The sequence below is a fragment of the Oncorhynchus clarkii genome, chromosome 28 (assembly GCF_045791955.1).
Source record: "Oncorhynchus clarkii lewisi isolate Uvic-CL-2024 chromosome 28, UVic_Ocla_1.0, whole genome shotgun sequence".
Lineage (NCBI taxonomy): Eukaryota > Metazoa > Chordata > Actinopteri > Salmoniformes > Salmonidae > Oncorhynchus > Oncorhynchus clarkii.
This window is the reverse complement of record NC_092174.1, coordinates 41,097,632-41,116,206: the sequence shown is the minus strand read 5'-3', so window position 1 is coordinate 41,116,206 and position 18,575 is coordinate 41,097,632. Positions and strand designations below refer to the sequence as shown.

The window sequence follows — 18,575 nt, the reverse complement described above, 5'->3', positions numbered from 1 at the left end:
TGGTAGGAACAGGCCCTCTTACTGCTGGTAGGAACAGGCCCTCTTACTGCTGGTAGGAACAGGCCCTCTTACTGCTGGTAGGAACAGGCCCTCTTACTGCTGGTAGGAACAGGCCCTCTTACTGCTGGTAGGAACAGGCCCTCTTACTGCTGGTAGGAACAGGCCCTCTTACTGCTGGTAGGATCAGGCCCTCTTACTGCTGGTAGGATCAGGCCCTCTTACTGCTGGTAGGAACAGGCCCTCTTACTGCTGGTAGGAACAGGCCCTCTTACTGCTGGTAGGAACAGGCCCTCTTACTGCAGGTAGGAACAGGCCCTCTTACTGCAGGTAGGAACAGGCCCTCTTACTGCAGGTAGGAACAGGCCCTCTTACTGCAGGTAGGAACAGGCCCTCTTACTGCAGGTAGGAACAGGCCCTCTTACTGCTGGTAGGAACAGGCCCTCTTACTGCTGGTAGGAACAGGCCCTCTTACTGCTGGTAGGAACAGACCCTCTTTCTGCTGGTAGGAACAGACCCTCTTTCTGCTGGTAGGAACATACCCTCTTTCTGCTGGTAGGAACAGACCCTCTTTCTGCTGGTAGGAACAGACCCTCTTTCTGCTGGTAGGAACAGGCCCTCTTTCTGCTGGTAGGAACAGGCCCTCTTTCTGCTGGTAGGAACAGGCCCTCTTTCTGCTGGTAGGAACAGGCCCTCTTTCTGCTGGTAGGAACAGGCCCTCTTTCTGCTGGTAGGAACAGGCCCTCTTTCTGCTGGTAGGAACAGGCCCTCTTACTGCTGGTAGGAACAGGCCCTCTTACTGCTGGTAGGAACAGGCCCTCTTACTGCTGGTAGGAACAGGCCCTCTTACTGCAGGTAGGAACAGGCCCTCTTACTGCTGGTAGGAACAGGCCCTCTTACTGCTGGTAGGAACAGACCCTCTTACTGCTGGTAGGAACAGACCCTCTTACTGCTGGTAGGAACAGACCCTCTTACTGCTGGTAGGAACAGACGATTACCATCATTTGAGTGTGTTTACTCAGTTATTACATGTATTTTACATGTAACAATCCAAACATTTAAATAACGGTGTATATAGAGTAAAAACCCAAACTGTTCCATGCATCAGTACTGGTATTTAGTGAAATAGGGTTTACCACCCAGCCCTAACTGAAAGTGCATCTTGGCCTCCCGGGTGGCGCAGTGTTTTTAGGGCGCTGTACTGCAGCGCCAGCTGTTCCATCAGACACTCTGGGTTCGCGCCCAGGTTCTGTCGTAACCGGCCGCGACCGGGAGGTCCGTGGGGCGACGCACAATTGGCCTAGCGTCGCCCGGGTTAGGGATGTCCTCATCGCGCACCAGCGACTCCTGTGGCGGGCCGGGCGCAGTGCGCGCTAACCAAGGTTGCCAGGTGCACGGTGTTTCCTCCGACACATTGGTGCGGCTGGCTTCCGGGTTGGATGCGCGCTGTGTTAAGAAGCAGTGCGGCTTGGTTGGGTTGTGTATCGGAGGACGCATGACTTTCAACCTTTGTCTCTCCCGAGCCCGTACGGGAGTTGTAGCGATGAGACAAGATAGTAGCTACTAAAAACAATTGGATACCACGAAATTGGGGAGAAAAAGGGGTAAAATAAAAAGAGAGAACAAAAAAAAGAAAGTGCATCTTGATTGAATGGCTTTGTATCCGTCTCCTAGGTGTCGTCCAGGGGGTGATAACAGGTATCCGTGGTCTGTGTAACGGGCTCGGCCCGGCCTTCTATGGCTTTATATTCTACCTGTTCCATGTGGAGCTGACTGATCTGGACGCTGTAGACAGCCCTGGCAAAGAACCCAAACCTAACATGGCCAACCCTGCTGATGAGGTGAGACTATGGAGGATAGAGGACACACACACACACACACGGCCAACCCCACTGACGAGGTGAGACCGTGGAGGAGTGTATTGGACAGGACTGAGAGACAACGGTATAGGAGTATATATTCAGACAGTATTGATATCATGGCGTCACTCACCTATAAGAACATGGATGTCTCAGCCTTCAGACACTCCATTCATAATCTCCTACCTACTGTACATCTGACTGAAGGGACTGTTGTTGGGCACTTTGCTAAAACACACACATCCCCCTTTTTACAGAGAACCCTCCCTATTAATCATCAGTTTCTCTGCCCCTCTCTCTCTTCCTCCAGAGTTCCATCATCCCTGGCCCTCCCTTCCTGTTCGGGGCGTGCTCCGTACTGCTGTCTCTGTTAGTAGCCCTGTTCATCCCAGAGCACAGTGGCCCGGGCTTCCGGCCGGGAGGCTACAAGAAACACAACAACGGGGCCCAGAGCCACTCACACAGCCCTCCCAGTAGTGGGGCCGAGGGCAAGGAGCTGCTACTGGATGGCAGCTGTGTATAACACCAGCCTGGGGGCACAAACTCCACACTTGCTCCCCCTGAGCCCAAACAAGTGAACCATTACTTTCACACATGTACCCAGATGAGTGACCTCTTCTTCGGGCAGGGAAGATGCATGTGTGTGTGTCTGAACACCTAGTGGGCTGTGGTTTATCTGAAGCAGCTGAGTTGTGTGTGTGTGTGTGAGTGAGAGAGACTCTCTTGGTTGAGCTGATCTCTGCCCTGAGAGTCTTGACAAGCAGGAAGAGGATAAAGGAGGTGGGGATGTAGAGTTCCTGCCAGAGGACTATGCACACTCATCTGTCCCACATGGGCGGGATCTGGTTGGAGTGAAGGTCCAAGGTTATCTGAACTGTTACTAAGCTCTGTGTGATGTATTTGTCCAAAATGGCACCCTAGTCCCTATATAGTGCACTTCTTTTGACCAGGGCCCACTAGGGAATAGGGTACCGTTTGTGATGCAACCAATGTAGCCAAGCAACCCACTCTGACAACAACTGTTCTTTCCCTTAGAGATTGAGTCAACAACACAGTTCTGCTGGCCAGTTTACAAGCTACCAAACTTCTGTTGTGACTGATTTTATTGTCTTAATATGGCAGATGAGAAAGCAGGTCTTCCTCTGTGTGTCCAAAGCAGGGAGAGAAGTTACTGTATGCCTCCAAAATGGCCCCTATTCCCTTTATAGTGCACTACTTTTGACCAGCCTCTGGTGCACTATAAAGGGAAAGAGGGTGCAATTTGGGAGGCAAACACTGTAGAACTTGAGGAGAGCCTCTGAAGATCCATCTAAGAACCACTACCCATCCAGATGGGGACAGCACAATAGACATCAACATTTAATGATTTTTCCAGAGGGACTTGAACCTAACATTTGACTGACCAACCTCCCATTCCATTGAATATCACATTTAACTGAGTTGTGTGTAAACCACTTTAGTTTTTCAATGTTTACCTTCCTGTCGTCTGTTCCGTTCGATTAGCAGACAGTACACGGCCTTTTGGGTTGGATATGTTTCCTGTGTTCATCACACACTTAAGGCTAGTTGTGTTTGAAGTTTTTATTCCAGAGAAATGTTGCCTTGGAAGTGACTTTGTCTTCATATTAATATATTACAACAACCTGTATGAAGACTGTTGTCTGACTGTCTGAGGTGGGTCTCTAATTATTGCTTTCGCTGCTATTGGAGCCTTGTTCTCTAATTCTACTCCTCACAACCCTCTTTGATGTGAATCTAGGCACAACTGTAGTTAACACACAGACTGTCATGACTTTAGTTCTGTTAACAACTGTAGTTAAAACAGACTGGCATGACTTTAGTTCTGTTAACAACTGTAGTTAAAACAGACTGGCATGACTTTAGTTCTGTTAACAACTGTAGTTAAAACAGACTGGCATGACTTTAGTTCTGTTAACAACTTTCCCATAGGCGGTTTCTGGTTCTTTATTCACAAAGTGTCTTGAGTGCTGATCTAGGATCAGTGTTGCCTGTTGGATCATAGTGGATATGATTATATGGTCGGGGGACATCCTGAGCCAAGATCAGCATTCCTACTGTAAGATACTTGGTGAATACGTTTCCTGATCTGTAATGTTGGTATCAATGTGAGCACTGATATAGTTAATAAAACGGTCTGTAGTAATATTACGTTCAGTAAGAATTCATATAATTTGTTCTGCGGTAGGATAGTAGGTTAAATATTGTGTGGCATTAGACAAGGCTGCAAATGTGGTTTTAGCTCCCGTGTCTGTCCGTCTTTGACTGCAAAGGTGTTGCAGATACTACTGTAAATCTTTGCTGTTGTACTTTTGAAACAATATTTGTTGTTGTTGTTGTAAATGAGCCTCAAGTGCATTGAAATAACCAAATAGAACTGATTGATGTCAAAATGTTGGACATTTTCAGAATTTCTATTTAGTCAAATTATTAACTGTTTTGTGCCAATATTTAAAAATAATAAAAAACTCAAGGAAGGGGTAATATTAAAGTATTAGAACATGAAGGACAAACACTACAGCATCAAGACACTATCAAACACTACAGCATCAAGACACTGTCAAACACTACAGCATCAAGACACTATCAAACACTACAGCATCAAGACACTATCAAACACTACAGCATCAAGACACTATCAAACACTACAGCATCAAGACACTATCAAACACTACAGCATCAAGACACTATCAAACACTACAGCATCAAGACACTATCAAACACTACAGCATCAAGACACTATCAAACACTACAGCATCAAGACACTATCAAACACTACAGCATCAAGACACTATCAAACAATACAGCATCAAGACACTATCAAACACTACAGCATCAAGACACTATCAAACACTACAGCATCAAGACACTATCAAACACTACAGCATCAAGACACTATCAAACACTACAGCATCAAGACACTATCTAACACTACAGCATCAAGACACTATCAAACACTACAGCATCAAGACACTGTCAAACACTACAGCATCAAGACACTATCAAACACTACAGCATCAAGACACTATCTAACACTACAGCATCAAGACACTATCTAACACTACAGCATCAAGACACTATCAAACACTACAGCATCAAGACACTATCAAACACTACAGCATCAAGACACTATCAAACATGTATCAGTCTTCCTGCAGCAGAGCCATCCTTATGTGTGCATGAGGGATATAAAATGTCAGTTTCCTTTTTCATAATCACAATGTTTCTTTTTGTTAATTTGTTTGACTACTTAAACATTTTTTTTCTTGTTGCAAAGTTTTAAGTGCTATTTTTGAAGAACTTTTAACACTTAGATGTTCCAATGTTTTTATTTGTGGTTTTCTTCAACATTTTGGGGATTTATTGAATCTTCAGCTTTGCATTTAAATACTTTTTAATTTCTCAACGGTCAGTTCGATTTAACAATAAGCTGTTCATTTTGGTGAATTTGTATCAATAGATGACATCACTAGCATAATTGAATGTTCTCAGCAATCCCTGTTGTTATGCCAACCAAACAAACTATTTGTAATTTCAACTGGGTTAGCAGTGAGGCCATTAAACTTCTGCTCTACCTGTGTGTCCCGACTGGCACCCTATGGGCCCTGGTCAAAAGTAGTACACAACATAGGGAATAGATATGCCAATGCTCCAGAACATATTGAATTGGACCAACAAACACACTTAAGGACAGTACAGCCAATGACTAAGATCCTATCTTAATAATTACAATTGATTCTGTACCAGCCACAACAACATTTACAGCTCAAACATGTATTTCAGTCAATGTACAAACATTGTTTACTTAACGCGCATGTGTGTGCACAAAACATGAGGAAAACCTTCCTCATATTGAGTTGGACCTCCTTTTGCCCTCAGAACAGCCTCATTTGGTCAGGGCATGGACTCTACAAGGGGTTGAGTGTTTCACAGGGATACTGACCCATGTTGACTCTAATGCTTTCCACAGTTGTCAAGTTGGCTGAATGTCCTTTGGGTGTTGGACCATTCTGATACACACGGGAGACTGAGTTTTTTTTTTTTTTAAATTATTTTTAAAACAGCAGTGTTGCAGTTCTTGACACAAACCCGTGCGCCTGGTACCTACTACCATACCCTGTTCTAAGACGCTTAAATATTTGGTCTTGCCCATTCACCCCCTGAATGGCACACATACACAATGCATGTCTCAATGATCTCGAGGCTTAAAAATCCTTCTTTAACCTTTTTCCTCCCCTTCATCTACACTGATTGCAGTGAATATAAGAAGTGACATCAATAAGGGAGCATAGCTTTCACCTGGTCCCTCTGTCAAGGAAAGAGCAGGTGTTCCTAATGTTTTGTACACTCAGTGTATGTTAAAAGGAGATGGGATCCTACTGGTCTGATTGCTACAGTAGTGTGGCGCAACTATACTGAACAAAAATATAAAACGCAACTTGCAACAGTTTCATAGATTTTACTGAGTTACAGATCATTTAAGGAACTCACTCAATTGAAATAAATTATGCCCTAATCTATGGATTTCAAATGACTGAGAATACAGATATGCATCTGTTGGTCACAGATACCTTTATCATGCTGAAACATGAGGTGATGGAGGTGGATGAATGGCTTGAACAATGGCCCTCAGGACGACCTCACGGTATCTCTGTGCGTTCAAATTGCCATCGATAAAAATCCAATTGTGTTCGTTGTCTGTAGTTTATGCCTGCTTATGCCATAACCCCACCACCACCATGGGGCACTCTGTTCACAACGTTGACATATGTGGCCTGCATTTTGTGAGGCCAGTTGGAGCCGGCTTATGGTAGAGAAATCATGAGGAAAAAAAGAAGAAACCCACACACTGTTCTTTGTTGAGCTTCACGTATCAGCCTCGAGGCCTTCATCAGAGCGCTAGACAAATTAACATTCAGCTCTGGTGGACATTCCTGCAGTCAGCATGCCAATTGCATTCTCCCTCAACTTGAGACATCTGATGCTTGTGTTGTGTGACGACAAAAAAAATGCACATTTTAGAGTGGCCTTTTATTGTCCCCAGCACAAGGTGCACCTGTGTAAAGATCGTGCTGTTTAATCATATTCTTGATATGCCACACCTGTCAGGTGGATGGATTATCTTGGCAAAGGAGAAATGCTCACTAACAGGGATGTAAACACATTTGAGAGAAATTCATTTTTTTTTTGTGCATATGGAACATTTCTGGGATCTTTTATTTCAGCTCATGAAACATGGGACCCACCCTTTTACACATTGCAAACATTTTTGTTCTGTATATATTTCTCATACTGACCGTGGTTCTGTGGGTCGCTCCTGTTTTGTTGTCCGATGTGGCCTGAGCCTCCCCTCTGTGACTGGACCGGTGGAGGATGATGATCATAATAGCATGTAAACATGGGAATCTAATGGCAAAGTATTTATTAAAGATTTATTGTACATTGAGTTTTGACTTTGTCTTTTGCCACATACAGTAGACTACATGTAAAAAAAAAAATTTAAAAAAAACGTACTGGAAACGTGGTCGTGTTTATTAGTGCACATCGTAGCAAAAGTTTTTGCAATGGAAAAAATATATTATTGAACTAAGATAGTACCTCCTGTATTCCGTTTCAGGCTTTATTTCATGTCATGCCCACTGAACACCACCCAGGCATCGGAGGACAGAACAAACACAGAACATTCTGTTCTTCATTAGTGTTAAATGATCTTACTATGGTAGTCATGTGAGGATGTTATTGTTTTCAAAGCACCTCCCTCCCATACGAGGTTATTCAGAAACCACTGATGGAGCCCTTTTCATCTAAGCGGTTAGAATGAAAGTTTAGTCTGTAGCTAGCTTTCCTTCCAATTGGCCCCTGATTTTCATGCGAATATTCAAAAATCCTCAGTAAAACAATATGCCGGTTTTCCCACCAGAGGATGTTTCCGTCAAATTGACTTATTGCGGATAAAAGGCTGTGTGTGATGACACCGTGCATATAAAACATTACTTCTGCGATTTTAATTCCAGTGTGCCGAATTAACGACAAGTTAAATGGGTTTCCGTCGCATTTTAAACTCCACTGCTGCTAATGTCACAACAAATGTGGAGTTACATAGTAAGTGTGCCCACTCTGGTAACGGCATATGCCTGTGAGCTCTAGCCAACAGCTCGCAGATAGAGTGAGGGTATAGTCTACATCAGGGGTGGGCAACTATGATGCGGGTAGTAGCCACAAAAAATCTCAACTCGTCATGAGGGGCTGCAGTTGATAAACGGGTCTGCCAACCCCCCCCCCCCCAAGACCATCACATCCTATACACCACATACAATCTACTTAAAGCAACTTTTCATGACGGTGTGTCAATATGTGGACGTTGACAATCGGTGTCATTAGGGTCATGTGACCTGACCAGAGAGAACTTGGGAGTGTGCACGCTCACCCAGTCTCTAGACGACGGCTGAACATTGGAAGAACAAACTGTGCCATGCAGTTCACCAGTCCCAATTTTAAATACATTTTGTAGCTGCATGAATAACATGAATCAGAATTCCCCTGTCCTGCCCTATCCTCTCCTGTCATGTACTGTCCTGTCCTGTATTAGTAATAAACAAGTCGTTGAGCCACAAGGTGGCAGCAGTGTGAGGTGGGGAAACTAACCTCTAACATTCTCTCATTGAGTCTATGAGAGGGAGAGAGAATCAACAAAAATGAAATAACAATAAGAAATGAACAGTTTCAAATGTTATAATATTGTCTAGTGTTGTAACAATGTGCAATTAGTTTAAGTATGAAAGGGGAAATAAATAAACAGAAATATGTGTCTGTAATGGTGTCACATTTTGCCAGGAGGTTCGGAAGTGCAGCTCAGTTTCCACCTCGTTTTGTGGGCAGTGGGCGCACAGCCTTGTCTTCCCTCGACAGCCTATGGTCACCGAGTCTGTACATAGTCAAAGTTTTTCTTAATTTGGGGTCAGTCACAGTGGTCAGGCATAACCGCGGGGTGGGGGTTTAACTTGAGTTGAGGAAGCATGTTTTAGGCTTACCAGAGTTACTCCTATAATCTGACAATATAATCCTTATACAAAATATTACGATAGAAACATGTATGAATTAGCATCCCAGATGCCTATATCTGTACGCAGTAGCCTATCGGGCAAGGATAAAGAAATGCATGTCAGTGTCGAACCATGCCGCCCGCATTTCTCCATTTTTCTCTCTCTCTCGCTAGGCCTAAACTTCTCTTCCTTTGTGCATCTACATACATACAAATAAACAGTGCATTCAGAAAGTATTCAGACCCCTTGACTTTTTCCACATTTTGTTGCGTTACAGCCTTATTCAAGAAAATGGATTAAAAAATATATATATCAGCAATCTACACACAATACCCCATAATGACAAAGCGATTTGCAAATGTATTAAAAATAAAAACATAAATACTTTATTTACATATGTATTCAGACCCGTTGCTATGAGACTTGAAATTGAGCTCCAGTGCATCCTGTTTCCATTGATCATCCTTGAGATGATTCGACAACTTGATTGTAGTCTACCTGTGGTAAATTCAATTGATTGGACATGATTTGGAAAGGCACACACCTATCTATATAAGCTCCCACAGTTGACAGTGCATGTCAGAGCAGAAATCAAGCCATGAGGTCAAAGGAATTGTCCGTAGAGCTCAGATCTGGGGAAGGGTACCAAAACATTTCTGCAGCATTGAAGGTCTTCAAGAACACAGTGGCCTCCATCAATCTTAAATGGAGGAAGTTTGGAACCACCAAGACTCTTCCTAGAGCTGGCTGCCCGGCCAAACTGATCAATCGGGGGAGATGGGCCTTAGTCAGGGAGGTGACCAAGAACCCAATGGTCACTGACCGAGCTTGAGAGTTTCTCTGTGGAGATGGGAGAACCTTCCAGATGGGCAACCATCTCTGCAGAACTCCACCAATCAGGCCTTTATGGTAGAGTGGCCAGATAGAAGCCACTCCTCAGTAAAAGGCACATGACAGCCTGCTTGGAGTTTGCCAAAAAGCACCTGAAGATTCCCAGACCATGAAAAACAAGATTCTCTCATCTGATGAAAACCAAGATTGAACTCTTCGGCCTGAATACCAAGCGTCACCCCTGGAGGAAACCTGGCACCATCCCTACGGTGAAGCATGTTGATGGCAGCATCATGCTGTGGGGATGTTTTTCAGTGGCAGGGACTGGGAGACTAGTCAGGATCGAGGCAAAGATGAACAGAGCAAAGTACAGAGTGATCCTTGATGAAACCTGCTCCAGAGCACTCAGCCCCAGTCTGAGGTCCTAAGGTTAACCTTCCTTCAGGACAATGACCCTAAGCACACAGCCAAGACAATGCAGGAATGGCTTCGGGATAAGTCTCTAAATGTCCTTGAGTGGCCCAGCCAGAGCCCTGACTTGAACCCGATCAAACATCTCTGGAAAGACCTGAAAATAACTGTGCAGCAACGCTCCCCATCCATCCCGACAGGGCTTGAGAGGATCTGCAGAGAAGAATGGGAGAAACTCCCCAAATACAGGTGTGCTAAGCTTGTAGCATCATACCCAAGAAGACTCAAAGGCTGTAATCGCTACCAAAGGGTCTTTAACAACAACTGAGTAAAAGGTCTGAATAATAAAGTAAATGTGATATTTAAGTTTTTAATTTGTAATAAATTTGCAAAAATTCAACCTGTTTTTACTTTGTGTGTAGATTGAGTGAAAAAAACTATTTGATACATTTTAGAATAAGGCTGTAACAACAATATGTGGAAAAAGTGAAGGGGTCTGAATAGTTTCCGAAGGAACCGTATATGTATACCTACCTTGTCACAACGCAACTGATTGGCTCAAATGCATTAAGAAGGAAAGAAATTCCACAAATAAACTTTCTAAGAAGGCACGCCTGTTGAAATTTAAATGTATTCCAGGTGACTACCTTGTGAAGCTGGTTGAGAGAATACCAAGCGTGTTTAAAGCTGTCATCAAGGCAAAGGGTGGCTACTTTGAAGATTCTCAAATAGAAAATATATTTTGATTTGTTTAACACTTTTTTTGGTTACTACATGATTCCATATGTGTTATTTCATAGTTTTGATGTCTACAATGTAGAAAATAGTAAAAAGAAAAACTTGAATGGATAGGTGTGTCCAAAACTTTGACTAGTAGTGTGTGTGTGTGTGTGTGTGTGTGTATATATATGCAGCTGAAGTCGGAAGTTTACATACACCTTAGCCAAATACATTTAAACTCAGTTTTTAACAATTCCTGACATTTAATCCTAGTAAACATTCCCTGTTTTAGATCAGTTAGGATCACCACTTTTATTTTAAGAATGGATTCTATGGGTTTGAGGTCAGGGCTTTGTGATGGCCACTCCAATACCTTGACTTTGTTGTCCTTAAGCCATTTTGCCACAACTTTGGAAGTATGCTTGGGGTCATTGTCCATTTGGAAGACCCATTTGCGGCCAAGCTTTAACCTCCTGACTGGTGTCTTGTTGCTTCAATAAATCCACATAATTTTCCTCCCTCATGATGCCATCTATTTTGTGAAGTGCACCAGTCCCTCCTGCAGCAAAGCACACCCACAACATGATGCTGACACCCCCGTGCTTCACAGTTGGGATGGTGTTCTTCAGCTTGCAAGCCTCCCCCTTTTTCCTCCAAACATAACGATGGTCATTATGGCCAAACAGTTCTATTTTTGTTTCATCAGACCAGAGGATATTTCTCCAAAAAAGTAAGTGCAGTTGCTAACCGTAGTCTGTCTTTTTTTTATGGCGGTTTTGGAGCAGTGGCTTCTTCCTTGCTGAATGGCCTTTCAGGTTATGACGATATAGAACTCGTTTTACTGTGGATATAGATACTTTTGTACCTGTTTCCTCCAGCATTTCACAAGGTCCTTTGCTGTTGTTCTGGGATTGATTTGCACTTTTTGCACCAATGTACGTTCATCTCTAGGAGACAGAACGTGTCTCCTTCCTGAGTGGTATGACGGCTGCGTGGTCCCATGGTGTTTATACTTGCTTACTATTGTTTGTACAGATGAACGTGGTACCTTCAGGCATTTGGAAATTGCTCCCAAGGATGAACCAGACTTGTGGAGGTCTACAATTTTTTTTTCTGACGTCTTGTCTGATTTCTTTTGATTTTCCCATGATGTCAAGCATAGAGGCACTGAGTTTGAAGGTAAGCCTTGAAAAACATCCACAGGGGGCCTCCCGGGTGGCGCAGTGGTTAAGGGCGCTGTACTGCAGCGCCAGCTGTGCCATCAGAGTCCCTGGGTTCGCGCCCAGGCTCTGTCGTAACCGGCCGCGACCGGGAGGTCCGTGGGGCGACGCACAATTGGCCTAGCGTCGCCCGGGTTTGGGAGGGCTTGGTCGGTAGGGGTGTCCTTGTCTCATCGCGCATTGGTGCGGCTGGCTTCCGGGTTGGATGTGCGCTCTGCGGCTTAGTTGGGTTGTGTATCGGAGGACGCATGACGCATGACACCTCCAATTGACTCAAATTATGTTAATTAGCCTATCAGCCAGAACAACAGCAAAGGACCATTTTCTGGAATTTTCCAAGCTGTTTGAAGTCAACATAAGTGAAATAATCGGTCTGTAAACAATTGTTCGAAAAATGACTTGTGTCATGCACAAAGTAGATGTCCTAACCGACTTGACAAAACTTTAGTTTGTTAACAAGAAATTTGTGGAGTGGTTGAAAAACGAGTTTTAATGACTCAAACCTAAGTGTATGTAAACTTCCAACTTGAACTGTGTGTGTGTGTGTGTGTGTGTGTGTGTATATATATATATATCACACAGTGGGTGCTCAAATCACAACAATTTTCTTGCTTTCTCATGATTTGGCTGGGTCTAATTGTATTACTGTCCTGGGGCTCTGTGGGGTCTGTTTGTGTTTGTAAACAGAGCCTCAGTACCAGCTGGTGAAGGGGACTCCTCTCCAGGTTCATCTGTCAATAGGTGATGGCTTTATTATGGAATGTTTGGGAGTCGCTTCCTTTTAAGTGGCTGTAGAATTTAACGTCTCTTTTCTGGATTTTGATCATTAGTGTGTATCACCCTAATTCTACTCTGAATGCATTATTTTGAGTTTTACATTGTACCACGGGATGTTTTTGCAGAGTTCTGCATAAATTAGTCTTAATTTGGTGCTTGTCCCATTTTGTGAGTTCTTGGTTGGTGAGCGGACCCCAGACCTCACAACCATAGTGGTAATTGGTCATTTAACTGATTTTAAGTATTTTTTAGCCAGATCCTAATTGGGATGTCAAATGTTACGTTCCTTTTGATAGTGTAGAAGAAACTTCTTGCCTTGTCTCTCAGATTGTTCACAGCTTTGTGGAAGGTTTCTGTGGTGCTGATGTTTTGACCCAACGTAGGTATCGTTCTTTGTGCTCAAAGGCAACGGTGTCTAGATGGAAACTGGACATTTTTTGGAGCCCCATTATTTTTGTCTTACTATACTGAACAAAAATATAAACGCAACATGCAAACATGTCAATGATTTCACTATTATAGTTCATATAAGGAAATCAGTCAATTGTAATAAATACATTTGGTCCTAATTTATGGATTTCACGTGACTGGGAATACAGGTATGCATCTGTTGGTCACAGATACAGTACCATTAAAAAAATAAAAATATGGGCGTGGATCAGAAAACCAGTCAATGTGACCACCATTTGCCTCATGCAGCGCGACACATCTCCTTCACATAGAGTTGATCAGGCTGTAGATTGTCGAATGTTGTCCCACTCATCTTCAATGGCTGTGCGAAGTTGCTGGATATTGGCGGGAACTGGAACACGCTGTCATACAAGTCGAGCGGGCTCAATGGGTGACATGTCTGGTGAGTATGCAGGCCATGGAAGAACTGGGACATTTTCAGCCTCCAGGAATTGTGTACCGATCCTTGCGACATGGGGCCCTGCATTATCACGCTGAAACATGAGGTGATGACGGTGGATGAATGGTATGACAATAGGCCTCAGGATCTCGTCACGGTATCACTGTGCATTCAAAATGCCATGGATAATATGTAAACTGAACAAAAATATAAACCTAACATGTAAAGTGTGGGTCCCATGTTTCATGAGCTAAAATAAAAGATCCCAGAAATGTTTCATAAGCACAAAAAGCTTATTTCGCTCTAATTTTGTGCACAAATATGTTTACATGCCTGTTAGTGAGCATTTCTCCTTTCCCAAGATAATCCATCCACCTGACAGGTGTGGCATATCAATAAAATTATTAAATAGCATGAGGGGAAATAGTACAACTAAATGCAAAAACACACATCAGACACATTTACCGTTTACTACAGTACTAAGTGGTTTACTGAAAATGACAGTTGATGAAACAAACCCAAGCCTCCATGGGGTTGTTGAGGAGGGACAATCTGGGTTTAGAGTTTGTCACACCTGAGGTGACCAGGATCTCTGACTGGCATTTTATCCTCTACATGTTGAGGATTATTCTCTTCTGGTATACCAGGGTGTCTGGGGTGGTATGTCCACACACACACACACACACACACACACACACACCTAGCATATCAGTATGCAATGCCGACGTAGGCACGGCAGCCTGATAGGACTGTCTGCTATCTACAGCAGCAGGTTTTGGTATGTGGCAGTAACATAGACTTGAAGGGAGTCTCTGAGATGGATACTAGTAAGAGTCTTAGCCTTAATCCTGTCATTGGCCTCATTTAGTCTTTCATACTCTATGAAGGTGGACTGAGGTTCCATCATCCCAAACGGCACCCTATTCCCATCATAGTGCACTACGTTTGATCAGAGCCCTATGGGTAGTAGTGCACTACGTTTGATCAGAGCCCTATGGGTAGTAGTGCACTACGTTTGATCAGAGCCCTATGGGAAGTAGTGCACTACGTTTGATCAGAGCCCTATGGGAAGTAGTGCACTACGTTTGATCAGAGCCCTATGGGTAGTAGTGCACTACGTTTGATCAGAGCCCTATGGGAAGTAGTGCACTACGTTTGATCAGAGCCCTATGGGTAGTAGTGCACTACGTTTGATCAGAGCCCTATGGGTAGTAGTGCACTGTCTAGGGAACAGGGTGCCATTTGGGAGGCAACCTGAGTCTGTTTCTGGATCTGGATAGGATATTGATTCATCAGCACAATGAGGTCTGAAATCATCTAATTAGTCGTCGGAATGGATGGACGGTTGGTGAGCTGAAAGACATTGGCACAGCACAGACAGTTGTCAAAGTTTACAGTTACTTCAAATTCTTTCAAAGGAAAATCTCCAGATATTATATTCTGGATCTCTTCCATGTGATTTTCAATATGAATAAATTGTGAATTTAATGACATTGGGTACACATGTTGTCCGTCGATCCCGATATCGCAAATCACCACATCAGCAGAGTTCTCCGTTTGCCCTGAGCTCTCGGTCACATAACTCTCTGTTACAATGGAACTGATGATTGTCTGGCAAGGTTAAGAGAGTAACATGTTTTAACATGTGCATCTTTAAAGAAGTGTTTATACTTCTAAGGCGCAAATGAAAAAGGATGTGTTTCTAACGTGCAAATAAAGAGCCTGTAAAAAAAATAAAAAATAACGAGCATTATTTGTCCCTCTGTGTCAGGATGAAATAATCCATGTGACTGAGGAGACCTGCTGGAATGTATTGTGATGCAGAGACGCTGTCATAGCAGATTTAGCTTCCAGCTCCAGATTAAGGTGACCGAGACTGGAAGGATGCTTCCAAATGTTGGAATTGGCTCGGGTCCACACACCGGACACACACACACCAGACACACACACACCAGATACACACACACACACCGGACACACACACACCAGATACACACACACACCGGACACACACACACCGGACACACACGCACCGGACACACACACACCAGATACACACACACCGGACACACACACACCGGACACACACACACCGGACACACACACACCGGACACACACACACCTGACACACACACACTGGACACACACACACCGGACACACACACACCGGACACACACACCGGACACACACACTCACCGGGCACACACACACACCGGACACACACACACACACCGGGGACACACACACCGGACACACACACACACACGGACACACACACTCACCGGGCACACACACACCGGACACACACTCACTGGACACACACACACACTGGACACACACACACCGGACACACACTCACTGGACACACACACACACTGGACACACACACACCGGACACACACTCACTGGACACACACTCACTGGACACACACACACACCGGGGACACACACACACTCACTGGACACACACACACACCGGACACACACACACTGGACACACACACACACACACACACACACACCGGACACACACACACACCGGACACACACCGGACACACACACACACACCGGACACACACCGGGGACACACACACACACCGGACACATACACACACACACACACCGGACACACACACACACCGGACACACACACACACCGGACACACGCACACACCGGACACACACACACCGGACACACACACACTGGACACACACACACTGGACACACACTCACCGGACACACACACTCACCGGACACACACACACACACCGGACACACACACACTGGACACACACACCGGGGACACACACTCACCGGATACACACACTCACCGGATACACACACTCACCGGACACACACACTCACCGGACACACACACACACCGGACACACACACTCACCGGACACACACACTCACCGGACACACACACACACCGGACACACACGCCCCGGGGACACACACACAAGCACAGACGGACGCATGCAGACACCCACATACACACAGTCAGATAATTCCATAGTAAATGAGTATGTCCATTATCCCCTCAAAGCCCCAGCATCCATCAGTCCAGAAGGAGGAACGCTAGAAAAGGGCAGCAGGAAGCCATCTTTCTTCCGGACGGTCCAGAGGGGAAGCCGGCCAGGTGGAAGAGCACGTCATACTCAGACAGAGGGTAGAGAGGATGGAGGGAATTACCTCTTCCTGACGGGGCAGTGCGGAACGCAGTGGCGCCCTGGCGGAGTCCTCGTATGAATCACTCTGTGAACTTTATTGTTGTTTCTGTCCGGCAGCTTGGTGTGAAAGGGTCTCTGTCTGTCCCCACTGCTGTTCCCTTGTTCTATACCTAGACCTCCAGACTGGCTGCGCCCTTCCCTCCCGCCGGCCAGCTTGATTGGGTTGACCATTAACACTGGGATGGGTGTGTCCCACCCACCGCACTGCCGCTTGGACAAAGCCTGAGTCCCAAATGGCACCCTATTCCCTATATTGTCCCCTACATTTGACCAGGGCCTTGTAGTGCACTACTGTGTGTAGGGCATAGGATTCCATTTGGGATGCAACCAGGAGAGCAGAAGGACCTCTGGGAGACATGCCTGATGACTTTGTTCTGTCAGGGAAAGGTTGGGAACTGTGAAGGTTGGACAGAACCCGCCATGAAGGTCGCCCCCCCCCCCCTTTCCTTCCCCTTCCCCGCATATCTTTCTTCTCCAAGACATGCACTTCATGGCACTGTGGACTTGGCAGGATGACAAAAACTAGGCTGAGCTACAAATATTATTATACATGATAAAAGAGAGAGAGGCCTTCACACGACTCTTATCAGACTGAACCCTGACCCTGTTGTTTTAGTTGTCAGACAGCCTCTGTCAACAACAGCCTTCTGAGTCTGACTACATGTGTCAGTCCCAAATGGTACCCTATTCCATATGTAGTGCACCACTTAACCATAGGGCTTTGGTCAAAAGTAGTGCACCACTTAGCCATAGGGCTTTGGTCAAAAGTAGTGCACCACTTAGCCATAGGGCTCTGGTCAAAAGTAGTGCACCACTTAGCCATAGGGCTCTGGTCAAAAGTAGTGCACCACTTAGCCATAGGGCTCTGGTCAAAAGTAGTGCACTACATACAACCTGAGAAGTATAGAACCTGAAGGGGTTCCTCGACTGCCCCCACAGGAGAACCCTGTGAAGAAATCATTTTTGATTCCAGGTTTGTGTTGCATGACACCCCTGCTCCAGACAGTCTTAAGTTGTTGTCTGTAAGAACCTCGGTTGACCCTTAAAACATGTATTTGTGTTGTGCATCAAAACATATTTGTAGTTATAATGAAGTCATTGACTAGACTTGGCATGTATTTGTTCGCTCCTTCTTATTTCCATAACAAATGATGGGAAAGGAAATGGTTCTCTTCGACTGGGAACTGAGAGCAAGATATATCTGGACACAAAATACTGTCCTGCTTCAATTTCCTGAACAGGTTCCTGAAATACGTTGTCAAGGAGGTAAAACAGGAAGTAAAACACAATCACTCTATCAGTCACTTCGTATTGCTAAATTAAGCTTCATTTCTTAAAAGGAAATTGTGGTTGTTATGAAATTATTGTATAATGCTTATGAATGTGTTATGTAAGGGTTGCTAATATGTTTTATTTATTTTACCTTTTATTTTGCAAAACATAAACTGAAAGCTGATTGACATAATTCGGAGGAGACCAAATGAGTCTCCAGAGTTTGCCATCCCTGAGACCGGGTATTTTTAATTTAAGCAGGCAAGTCAATTAAGAACAAATTCTTATTTACAATGACGGCCTACACCGGCCAAACCCGGACGACGCTGGGCCAATTGTG

General features: G+C 44.6%; 1 protein-coding gene across 1 annotated transcript in view; it reads left to right on the top strand.

Moving 5' to 3' along the window:
• LOC139386842 (major facilitator superfamily domain containing 14A2) overlaps nt 1-6,307 on the top strand; it is a 46,197-nt gene extending 39,890 nt beyond the window's left edge. The window contains exons 11-12 of the mRNA XM_071132691.1: nt 1,672-1,838; nt 2,167-6,307. Of these exons, the coding sequence (XP_070988792.1) occupies nt 1,672-1,838; nt 2,167-2,379 (380 nt within the window). The 3' untranslated portion in view covers nt 2,380-6,307. The remainder of the gene's footprint in view (nt 1-1,671; nt 1,839-2,166) is intronic.
• Nucleotides 6,308-18,575: the final 12,268 nt, after the last annotated feature.